This window comes from Pteronotus mesoamericanus, unplaced genomic scaffold (assembly GCF_021234165.1).
Source record: "Pteronotus mesoamericanus isolate MK-2021 breed Mesoamerican mustached bat unplaced genomic scaffold, CSHL_Meso_final scaffold_54, whole genome shotgun sequence".
In the NCBI taxonomy this organism is placed as follows: domain Eukaryota; kingdom Metazoa; phylum Chordata; class Mammalia; order Chiroptera; family Mormoopidae; genus Pteronotus; species Pteronotus mesoamericanus.
Genome location: NW_026555321.1, coordinates 45,775,599 through 45,788,434, shown reverse-complemented (window position 1 = coordinate 45,788,434; position 12,836 = coordinate 45,775,599). Strand labels below are relative to the sequence as shown.

At 35.5% G+C, this 12,836-nt stretch overlaps 1 protein-coding gene across 8 annotated transcripts; it reads right to left on the bottom strand.

Moving 5' to 3' along the window:
• Positions 1–301: 301 nt before the first annotated feature.
• On the bottom strand, positions 302–12,836 carry CEP15 (centrosomal protein 15). 8 transcript variants are annotated; one of them, XM_054595825.1, is made up of 6 exons: positions 12,738–12,836; positions 12,077–12,178; positions 11,371–11,454; positions 9,844–9,967; positions 2,559–2,633; positions 302–709 (listed from the first exon to the last, which is right to left on the bottom strand). In XM_054595825.1, exons 3-6 carry the CDS (start codon positions 11,421–11,423, stop codon positions 578–580), a joined length of 384 nt encoding a protein of 127 aa, XP_054451800.1. In that variant the 5' UTR covers positions 11,424–11,454; positions 12,077–12,178; positions 12,738–12,836; the 3' UTR covers positions 302–577. The 8 variants fall into 8 exon arrangements, with proteins under 8 accessions (XP_054451800.1, XP_054451802.1, XP_054451803.1 ...); XM_054595827.1 differs by having other exon boundaries at positions 11,371–11,451; XM_054595828.1 differs by having other exon boundaries at positions 12,753–12,836.

The window sequence follows — 12,836 nt, the reverse complement described above, 5'->3', positions numbered from 1 at the left end:
CAAATGCTTTATAGTTCAGTTCTTTCCTACAGAACTTGTAGAGGTTTACCTCTGGGGAAGAAAATCCTCTATTTTCTAATAAGTATTACTATAGTAAAGCAGTTAAATGTCACTGTCTTTTCATTTGTTAAAAGAAACTAAAAGAGTGACCAAACAACCACGTTGATCCTGTGCTTGTTCCCATAATAAAATAACTGAAAAGCAAAGGTTCTACAAAATGAAAATCAGGACTAACAGGTGGTATTCACTGTTCAAATGAGAATGACTAAATGATTTTTTTAAAACAACACACAATGCTCCTTTAGCAATTTATTGAATAAACAGTCCACCTTTCCTTATTAGTTTTTAATACTTGCATGAGTTTGATAGAAAGTGAGTTCATGGCCTTGAAATAGCAGTAGGTCTCTAAGGGATAACCCAAGACTTGCCAGTAGATTTTCATGTTGTTGTCATTGAGGAATTAATGGGACAATATGAATATATTTGACTCCTAAAATTCCTGCAATGACCTGCATATTCTTTAATATTCAGCTGTACTAAACAGGTGTTTTTTTAAAAATAATATGTGAAGAAGTTATCACTGTGCCTTGTTTCGAATGGTATTTTCTGCTTCATTTTGATTTTCAACACCAATAGGATATGGTGCTCTTCCTAAAAGAAACTGTTCCCATTTGGGAATGTATTCTTCCACGGATGCCCAGTAGAGAGTCTGGAAGAAAAAAGCCCAGAGTAAAAAAACATATCAAGCAATTGAACTTGGCTCTTCATAATAGTCTAAATGTTTATTCACTTAAATGTGTGCGTGTGTGTGTGTACACACACACACACATATATGTAGAATGCACTTCCTTTACAGAATATTTTATGTTAATTTTAGAAAAAAAAATCTGGCTACTTACTAGTGTTAATTTTCAAATTTCTCAGTAAAACCAGGGCCTGGCAGAATTTCAGGTTTCAGAATTTTATTGTGATTTTACACGCCCTCTTGTGGCCAACCTTATGATTATTACCAATATCATTTATGGCCTCAGTCATTAAATGTGTTTTTGTTTAATGTTCCAAATCCCATACCAAATGATTACCCACACTAAAATTATTACAATAAAATCATTAGTCATGAACTGCTTCAGGTGAATTAGCCCCTTATTTCATGAGGAAAACATTAAAAAAATGCATCCACTCTTTTAACAGAGAACTTGATAAGACAAATTTTCATTTATTCCCTTTTGTTTTGTATAATGAGAAAGTAATATCAAGATTACCTACCTAACCATTTTTAAATTCAAATAACTTAGAAGTCTAGGTGCTGTATTATTGCCCTGACTCTAGCAGTCTGTAAGTTATAGAAGCTCTTGCAGCATCACCACCGTATCGTATATACAAGCTACAATGGCTTCTTGGGTGACTGCCCCACAGAGGCCAAAGAAAAGTAACCTGCCAAAAGCTCTGCGTCACAGGAGGAAACTTTGCATTACATCATCACTAACAATCTCCTTTTGGGAAATTCAGCCAAAGAGTTAGCATTAAGAACACATAATGATTCACTCTGATCATTAAAAAGGTACAGGGGTTCTGAAAGCTGGAAATGGTGAGAGATTCTACATATCTCTGCATCTGTGTATGTGGTCTGAGAAAGAGCCTGACATACTGAAAATAAAGGTCATCCTGCTGTGCAAGACTAGCTAAGAAAAATACCACTCGAAGCCTGTGGTGGGGAATTTCTCAACCATTCACGGCTGGATTAACCCCTATTGTGTGGGCCCTGTACGGGCCAGAGTAAGGTATTGGAGAATTCAACAAAGAAAGAGACATGCCCAGGGCACAACTTTGTACCAGAGCTTTTTTTTTCCTTGATCACTGGCTTTTCTTATTACTCTAGATGACACAGAAAATTGAGGGGCAAATTCTCAGCCTTTAAATTTGAGAATTTAAATTTCTCAGTTTAGGCATTTAGTTCTGGTTAGGCAGCAAGCAAAATTGTATTTGAAAAAGGTCATTAAAAATATCAAATCAAACTATTCTATATGTAGTAAATTCCCTCTCATCAAAAATACATTCATATGCCAACTATGGTTTGGTTTATTTTTGCCAACCATCTTCCCAATCTGTTCTTGAAGTGAGCAAAATAAAACAGATAAAAGCCACATTATACTGCATGAAATACATTTAAATAGCATTGGTTGAATTTTTGGTGAAGGGCTAAACCGCTTGCTATGTCTAACATCAGCCAACAGGAAAAAAGCACTTTGGTTAGGCATATTGCCAACTTAATATTTAGTGCATATTTTCTGTTAGAGTTTAACAGGATAGTTGTTTCTAAGTGACTAAGTGAAAAGACACAATCTTTATACAATTTTCACTTGATCAAATTTTTGTTGAAACCAAGATACTCATTACCTACTATGTACAAAGTATGGCTCTGCAGACATATAAAGTTATCAGACACCTCTTGTTTATTTTAGTTAAAAAAATTAATCTTGGAAATACAGACATATAATCACTATATAATTTGCAATGATAGGGTCTCTTCCTTTACCATCGTTCCTTAAGATTCTCACCTCAAGAGAAGTTACCTCAGGCGGTAGAAATGGGTGAATCTGGGCCTCTATAAGCTTTTCTGCTGCTTCTATATCCTGCAACAGACATCAACATGTAAAAACAAAATATATTTATATAGCACACACAAATGACACCTGTAATATACAGTTATATCAATATCCCAGATCTCTCCCCTCCGCTGTTCTCTGGATACAGTTTGAACTGACAGAGGGGCACTGAGGTAGGAGAACTGGTTATTGCCTAATTAACCAGTTCAAATAGAGAATGCAGGGCTTCTGATTTTAAAATAAAAGGTGGGGGTGGTACTTCTAAGTTCTGCATTACTTTAAATAGTGTCAATATTTCTTGCAAAAAAAAAAAAAAGAACCTTCCTCTAAAACTGTTCAGAGTGCCAACTTAGCTCCAAAATCATTAAAAACAGTCAGATGGATAAAAGAGTCAAACATTCAGATACTAAAAACAGTCATATACCCAGACCCATACTGTGCTATTCTTAAAAGTCAAGAGATTGAGTCTGTCCAGATCATGTAAATGATATATTAATGACACATTTCATTTGTTCGATATTCCACTTTTAAATTTTATGCTTATGCCAATACTCCTAATACTTAAAAGAAGGTCAGTAAGGTACCTCACTACTTTACAACTCTTGTTGTAAAGTATACTTTATATTTTACACTATTCTTTTCACTATACTCTGTAGATTTTTAGTACTAGATTTCTAAGGTAACCTCAATGACAAGTTTTATTGCTAGGTAGGATGTTATTTAGTTGATGGCATTCAAGCACTGAGCTTTAATCTGGAGCTTAACTTGTAGATGTGTGTATTTTCTCTTATGATTATAGCAACACAAGGGTAATTAAATGTAATTCATACTCTGGGAAAGACTTTACCTTGATGCAGACATTAAATTCGTGCCCAGAAACATTTGAGTTCTGTTTAAATTAATGCTCCCAAATCAGCACCTATGTTGTCTTGTGCTTGCTTATGTTTGTCAGGTTCACAGAGGCCTTGGTTGAAGACCGTGTAAATTTTGTCTCTCCTTTGAGCTTTGTGATTTGAGAAAAAAAAAGAAGAAAGCATTGGAGCAATTTCAGTACAGGGCTGTTGGACAGACGGAGGGAGATGGAAAAGGGCGTGGGAGAGGGGTGTGAAGAAGCCAATGCTGAACAGGAGAAAAGAGACAGCAGATGGCAGCGCGGGGAGCACGGGATGGGTGTGAAATGTAAGAGGGAAAAACAGGAAATTCCCTAAAGGGACTCCCCAAAGTTGCACAGCTATTAATGCACCTGCTGTCTAGAGGAAGGTGATTTGAAGGGGAAAAACATCAATTTAGGGATAAAAAGCCCATCTATTAGCATGTTGGTCCCATCCCAGAAGTTTACATCAGAGACACGTGCTAAAAAGCTTTTGATGCCGACACTACAGCAGAGAGAGAAGAGTAACTGTTCTATTACACTGAGATTTTACCAAGTTCTGGAAAATTTATTTCTTACTTTATAAAACAAATAGAATAAAATCGCAACTCAGATTATACCATTATTCAGAGAATAGTCACAAAGTTATTGTTAATGGTAGATCTAGGTGTCACTAGTACCTGTAGACAAGACTATAAACATTTTTACTTTTTTAAAATGATTTTTTAATCCTCACCTGAGAATATTTTTATTGATTTGAGAGACAGAGAGACACGTTAATCAATTGCCTCCCGTATGCATCCTGACCAGGGATCAAACCCATAACCTAGGTATGTGCCCTGACCAGGGATTGGACCTGCAACTTTTGGTGTACTGGACAGTGTGCCAAGTAACTGAGCCACCCAGACAGGGCAACATTTTTCTTAAAGATCAGAAAATAAGTATACTAAATTTCTCTTATAGAAAAGCAGATACAGGTGGAGACATGTGGCCTGGCAAAGCAGACCTGTGCTTAGTAACTTGACTGTCACCTCTGCAGCATTTCCACAGGAGGTTATCACTCCAGAGGACTCCTTCCTGAAGTGATGTTTCACTTCCATAGATGTTTTGCTTACCTCTCTGAATTCTTGTCTTCCTCCTTAGCTGGCTCCTTTGTTTCTCTTTTATCCTAACTTTGGGCTTTCTTAAGATTTGTGACATCTGTCGTTTTCTTTTTACTTTTTCTCCCTCCAAAATTGTCTCTTCTTTAGCTTCCCGTAGTCATGAAGAAGGATGGATAACTTTTCTTCCTAGCCCTTATTTATCAGCCTAATAAAACTACACTCATCATCTTGCTACTGAATGTACTTAATGTATAATAGTGGGAATTCTATTCACCTAGATACCCTCTATCTTCAACCTTTCTTATTCCCTACCATTTAAAAGTTCGAAGCTTCAGGATGTTTCCTCTGCCTTTCCATGCCATTCCCAATGCTATGGCCTTATTACTGCACTTACTCATTTGACAAATATTTCTTGAATACTTACTTGAACTTATGCCTAGACTCTCTCTCATTTTACTTCAATCCATACCGAACATGGAATTGATTAGTTTTGCTAAAAACTACTTCAAATAGGTCCTTACTTAGATTTAAAAATAATAACTGATTTCCACTACACAGAAGATAAAGTATGAATTCCTTAGCTTGTCTGAAAAATTTGATTATACACTGCCAGAAGGAAAGGACTAGTTATTACATTTGAAACAGCATGTTATGTGTGATGAAATTACTTTTAATAACATTTTATTTAATCTATTTCATTTCATTTTAGTAAGTGTTTACTAGAAAATTTAAAATTACATATGTGGCTTACATTATATTTCTGTTGCACAACACAACTTAGATTTATCAATTCATAGGAATTCTGGGAACCAGAAGAACATACCAAATGATACCTCAGCTGTGTAATTAGCAATATCCAGACTCTGGGAAAGTCTACAGGACAAATGATCCAATTCCTTCAAAAAAGAAATTAAAAGGGCAGGGGAGACTTAGATATTCAGGACTCCTATCAGTCAATTACAGACTGGATTTTATTTGGATCCTGATCCAAACAATGTAAAAATATGTTTATTTAAGTTAATCAGGAAAATTTGAATCCTGATTGGATATTTGAGGAGTTACCATAAATTTCTTAGATTGATAATGATACTATGATTTTTCTTGAAATAGTCCGTATCTTTTAGTGATAAATACTGAAATAGTATAGAGATAATATACTGAACTATTTACAGTTGAAACAATGCGATATTAAAGATTAACTTCAAAATAATCTGAAGGGTTGGAGGTGAGGAGTATGGATGAAACATTATTGGCCATGTTTTGGTAATTATTAAATCTTGGTGATAAGCACATGGAAGTACACTCTTCTATTCCCTCTTCTACACAGTTTTGAAGTTTTTTATAACAATTAAAAAAACAAGTGTCTAGTGTGTATGATGGTGTAAATGTTACACAATGGCAGAATTCAGCAGCCTGTATATATGAGCTGACTCATGATTAGGACAGGTAAAACACAAGCACAAAAACTCGTGGACTGAGATCTCCTTCTTCCCCCTCCCCCCACACAACCCTGCCTCCCAGCCCAGCAATATACCTCCCAGTAAATGTATACAGTAAACTCAGCTACGGCTGGGCTGTGTTTAAGCTTTTAATCTGCCGGAGGTGCAATTTCTGGGATGAAAAAACCAAGATACTAAAGCATGAGGTACAGCGTCATTAATACAAGGAACGCTTAAACATTCATTAAACTTATTCTTCATTGAATTGGAGAAAGTGAGAGATGTGAGGAGGAAAGAGAAGAGACATGGGCCTGTAAGTGACTGGCCATCCGGGGTGGCAGGCAGTTTGTTGAAGGCTCTAACGGCCAGTTTCCCTGTGAAGGCTTCCAGGACATGCCTCCGTGGGAGCCCTCAGTGCATCCCTAATGTGCCACAGCACGTCCCATTCATTCTCCCCCTGGAGTGTTTGTCCACCTTCCTCACGAGATGACCTTCATTACCACAAAACTGCCTCTTTTTTGGGTAAAACTAAGTTTTGTGGGGATAAAAGTGGGTGAGATGACAGTTCACATTACAGAAATGTTTATTGAAACAAAATCCTTTTTTTCTCTTACAAATCCAGACCAATTATGCTTATGTTTTTAAAAGGCAAATAAATTTCATTTTATTAATACTAACAGGGAAAAAAAATCACTCAGTCTGTTTTCAAAGTCCACTATCTGTTATAGTATTTACTATGAAATCCTCACTGTGAGTTTTCTTGTTCATTCTTTTACTAATAAGTTTGAATCTTTTATGGGGTTAGTCCCTTCTTTATTCCTCCTCTTTTAAAAATATTCTATGATGTTCTTGCTAATTTATTTTTGCAAATGCATTTAGAGAAATTTTTTATTGGGTTTGATACACATTCTGTTGGAATTTTATAAATCTAAAAATAATTTTGTGAGAACTGACTTTAGAAAAGTAATACTCCCTATTCAGGATTAAGGCATGTATCTCCACTTAAATTTTCTTATCAATCTACTAATGAAATGTAACGATTTTTTTTTTTACAAAACATGCATATCCTTTGTTAAGAGCACTCCCAAGCATTTTATAATTTAATTGCTAATGTGAAAGTGATCTCTTATATTTGCCAGCTGAGCTGTATCTGTAGTATTGCTATTGATATGTTTACCATTTATCCATTAATTTTGTTCAACTCAAAATATACTAGTTTTAAAACAATTTTGGCTTTTCTCAGTATATAACCATACCATTTAAAAATGCTAGTGCTGTATCTTCCTTTCCAAAAGTTAAAGCTCATTCCCTTTTAGTGTTTATTATATTAGCCAAAGCTTCTAAGTAAGACCAAATATTGGTTGGAGATGTAAGTCATCCTTGTTTTGCTTCTACTGTCTTTATAGTAATGCTTCCAAGTTTTAATGGAACCATTTTGAAGCACATTCTGCACTGAAGTACATATTCTGATGTAACTCAACCTGTTCTTGACAAGGGGTATTAGGAATAGTTATTATGGTTTCCTCGTTTTTAAATTAAGGAATTAGAGCAGATTAGTGGTTTTCCCAGTTCCTTAGAGCCACAGCAGGTAGGCAAAGAAGGGCTGAATGGGCGGAGCTTTGGACCAAAGATACCCACTTTAACGTATTTTACATCTTTGAAAAAATTTCTATGCTAAAAATATTTGAAAACCTTCAGATGACAATCTAATCTAATCTGTATGCCTTTAAAAGTATTTCCCTATTCAAAATTCTGTACTTAAGTCCTATTTATTTTATTTTCACAATAATTTCTATAATAAAGCCATTAAAATTATTTCCAAAGTTAAAAACTATGAGAGAAAGCAGGATAAAAGTTTCATACATTTTCATCCAAAACATTTAAAACAAAGTCTGGGAAGAGACAGCATCTGTATCTGGGTTGTAACAAGTACTCAATAAATGTATATTAAAGATTGTGATGAAATACACAAAAATATATTAATTCCCACATGGGCTTAAAGAAGGATAAAGAAGTTATTTCATCTTCTTTGCTCTTTCAAGTTTTCTGCAGTGAGAATATATTACTTTGAAAATCAGGAGAAAAATACCATATCATGCTGGTTTCTGATGACTATGAAACAGTTCATTATTTTCCTTCTAGATATGACAGTTATTTTACACTTCTATTAAATCCAGTCTCTCCATTCTTGAAATGACTTTGCATCTAAATAGCAAATGAATCCTTTTTAAACACCCTCTCATATGTTTCTTACAAAAGTCTTTATTTTTCTTTTGCCCAAACACTTTCAGTACTGTATTACCTCTACATAAAGTCTCAGCTTACTCGGAGACCTCACAATACATATCCAACCTTTTCCTGTGACTTTCAAAGCCGGTTAGCTCATAGTCCCATGAACATGAATAGCGCTCTTCTGTAACAATCCAGCAGAATGCTTTGCCTTCTGCCTATTCAAACACAGCTCCAGCTTAGCTTCCTCCCTGAGACCTCTTAGAACATTTGAGCTCTCAAAGATTTTTTTTAACACTTACTCCTAGAATATGAGTGCTGAGTATTCCACACAACTTAATGTTTAATCATATAAAGTGTCATATTTCGTGTGTGACAACCTTATGTCATCAACCAAGCCTGCTAGCTACTTAGGTAAAGAGATCTGACCTATGATTATTTTGTGGTACCCACTTTCTAACCAGAACTAGCTCAACAGTAAGGACGCCCTAGGCATTCATCACATATTTGCTTATTAAAAGATGCTTGGAAACCAAATATTACCTGCCCTTGCTGGAGGTAAGTAGCAACCAAGACTTCAAGCCTTCTAATTTCATTTTCCTGACTTGCCACAGCAAATTCCAGATTATCCTATATATTTCCATTTAAAAATAAATATTGCAAACACCATTGGGCAAGTAAGACATATGGCAATATAGAATGCTTTGGTAGCACTATGGCTGTGACTTAAATTACTGTGGCTCAAACTGCCAGAAGCTGAGAAGATAACTGAATTTTCTCTTCCTTTATCCTCTAGTGAGGACAGAAGATAACTATATCATGCCTATCGATGAAAATATTTAACAATAAAAACTGAAAACACTGCTTTATAACTTAAATAATATAGCCTTACTACCAAATGTTTTAGTCATAGGATCTCTTGGAAGCTTGACTAGAAGCAAACTTTTAGGGTTTTAATTATGGATGAAGCCATACAATTCTGGAAGCAAAGCATAGCAAGCAGCCAAAAATGTTACACATATGATTTTACTCCAAGTGGGCACATTGGCCAAATGGTGAGGCCCTGCGTAATCACACACTTTGACCGCCTCCTCCATCACTATCAAAAGGGATCTTGAAAATCTGTTATCTTACATATGAATTCTGTGTATTCATTGTGGCCCCACTAAGGCAAAATCAAATTTTTCTCATTTTTATGAAGTTAAATAGTTTTGAGTTACATATAAATATGTTACAGGTACTTTATGGTATTTTAAAATCTCCCTACAAAGCAAAGATGGAAAGATGGAAAGCTACAGCTTGTATTTATTAATTTTTTGCATAAAATATGACCTTAAAATTCCTTCTGTAGTTTCTTATTTTTCTGGTTGATTCAAAACATTTAGTTTAAGCAAAGTTCACTTTTTTTTTTCATTTAAAAAATGGGATTCCAAATGCTACCTATCTAACTATATGGGTCTAAGAAAGCAGACAATGTTTTATTAATTCTACTTATTACTTAAAACAAAGACATTACATGTATCAAATTATTAAATTCACTTAAAGCCTTTTGCAAAGATGGAAAAAATCTTTATACTCAGGTCTTGGAAACTTACCTTTAAAAGGTTAAGGTTCCTTTTAAATGCAGTCTCAGATGCTTGAATCTGAGATGCCTTTTCCTTGTTTAGATCTCCAAATTTACTCTTCATTTGTTGAAGTAAATTTAATCTTTGTGATACTCTAGAAAAAATTAAGATTATCATATATAATGTTTTTTAAAAAGGAGACATTTTATTGCTTGGCCAATATAAAATATTCATTTCTTAATCATACTTCAACCTATTTTGAAAGCCAATTAATAAGACTGAAAAACTTAGGTAGTTCAATGTCTTAAATCTGGATAAAATTATTTTTATTTTAATTAACATATACCGTAGGTACATGCTTCTGTCCTTTTTAGCCTCCTTGGTCTTCTAAAATTACTTTAAAATTACTTTAAAGTGTTCAAAATATATTTCAATTTTTTGGTAAAAATTCAAACTGTAATAAACGTTCCTTTGTATACATACTTATATATACCTCCACACACACATACATTGATATAACTTGCTATACAAAACCTTCTGCTTAACACTTCAATACCCCTGAATCTCATGTTACACATTTAGAATTGTGCTAAACTGCCATATGTCTGAAGAAGCAATAAAAAATATTTTTTCCTTCTTCTAAGAGAAAGATGATGGTTCCATAGATGAGTGAAGAGGTTATGTGTACATATGCAAACTCACCACAAGGTAAACCTGTAGCTGAAGAAAGAGGTAAAAAGTTGTAAGTGAATTATCAAACTACTTTGTCATATAGAATATATTTTAAAAGTTTCTCACTGGTCCAATACTCATTTTACAAGTTTTTGGTCCTCTTAAATGATTAATAAATAAATATGTCAAATGATAAAAAAATATATAAGTAGTATATATAACAGTCTAATCATTCCCCAAATAGTTGTGGAGATTCTCAAGAAACACTGTTCCATAGGACTATTATTGAGGGTAGAACTAAACTTTAATATTTGAACAGTCATTCTTGTAAATAAAATATCTTAAAAGACCAAAGAAGAGGGCCTGGTGATTAATCAGAGAAAAGGAAAACATGATAGCCCACAGTGAGAGATGGAGAAGGGTTAATATAAAATATAAATGCAAGACTGGCTATATAATTGCAGGGCCTAGTGAAAAATGAAAATATGAGGTCCCTTATTCAAAAGTATTAGGAATTTCAAGAGTACAACATTACAGCATTAAACCAAGTGCAGAGCCTGTGGCTGCACAGGTCACATGCCCATGAAGCTGGCCCAGGGTAAGAGGCTTAGAGAAGTCCATTAAATATTAGTGTGCACCCTAGAAAGGGTGAGAGAAGGGTGAAATTGTCCATATACTAGTTACAAAAGTAAAAACATATAGAACATAACTATTTCAATCTTTGTTATTCTTAAGGATAATGACATTCCCTTAGACCAAAAAATCAAGTGTCAGAAAATTCAAGTAACACACTTTCAGATTTTTAAGTCTTCTTGTCTCCACAATGTTTCACTAATAAAGTCAGCACAATTTATATATTTACATTAGCCTTTTAAAAAAACTTACATTTCTTCATGTCTTTTAGACAGGTGAATTTCTTGAGCAAACAAGGAGGTCATCTTTAGTTAAAGCTGCCTTATAAGGTTTCTGCTAAATAGTTAAAACATTTAGAGTTATTTCTACCATGTCCTCAGCTTTGCAATATTTGATCATTTTAGTACCTCAAGCCATTAGTTCTCTCAGAAGAGAAAAATAAAACTGGAGATGTAATACTGTATAAAATGAAATTATGCATTTAAAAACACTTATTTACAATGCACAATTTTTCTTATGCCAAATACATCTAAGAATACTGTGAATCAGGTATATTCAACACATATCACATTTCCCCTCTTTTCTTTCCACATTTTAACCTTAAACAATTCAAAACAAACAAGCAGCTGGTACTAAGACTAGTAAACACTTTATTTTATTGAATCAATAGAAAGAAAAATATTTACTCTGTAACCTAACACAGGAACACCATCCCTCATGCATGTGTGCGCACACACACATAGAAAGGCAAACAAGTATGAGAACCAACTGGAAACTCATGGTCTTCCTTTATTGGAAGATTGCCCAGTTCTACCATCTCTTTTCCAAATAGGATAGTGATTTCTTACGTGTAACTGTGGGGGAAAGCACCATTGGTCCTCACACCTTACCTGACTGCTAAGGACTCTCATTTGGGAAGTTTGGGAAGCCCATTAACATGGCACATGAGCAAGCTCACCTTGGCGGAAGAGCCTGGGCCAACGCCGAGGTTGCTCTAAATTTAGGATTGGACCCTGAATGCCAATCATCTGATTGGGTGCGAAAGTTGAAATTGGCTGCCCTAAGGGAGAAAAGTCAGGAATGAAATTCCTTTCTGGAATGAAGTACTGGCTTTCCTAAATTTTGTGAATTGAAACCATGATTGCGGATTGCCAAAGTGTCCAGCGCTGATGGAGAGACTGAGCTCTAGCCGCAGAATTGCAACCACCACCCCTGCCCTCATCGGGTTTCCTCCCCCCTTCCGTCTTGTCTTCAGCACCGAGGACAGCAATCACTCGCACTGTTTCCCCCTCCTCACGCCCACCCACAACAGTCGAGTTAGGGATATTTTCCGCTAAAATCACTGCAGGCCAATCCTCACTGCCTTCTTCCCATTTTCCAGTGCAGTGTCAAGGAAATCCTGGAAAGTTGGTCCATGGTGACTTCTTTATTTGAAGTGTTAAAGTCCTGCCATCAACACTACAAACAAATCCCACAACGAATTCGGCCTTCTGAAACGAAGATCCTGACCGTATCAGAGTCATCAGCCCTCCAACCACCCCAGGTCCCGCTTCCATTCAGAGGATTCGTAAACTTCCTTCCTCACCCCAGCTCTCACCCCCGAACAACATTATCCCTACCGGCCATGCAAGCACCTGCGCCGCCTGGGAAAGTCAAGCACCCACCAGCGCTGCGGTGCTGTGGGACCTCACTCACCACGCCCCATTCTGACCTCTTCC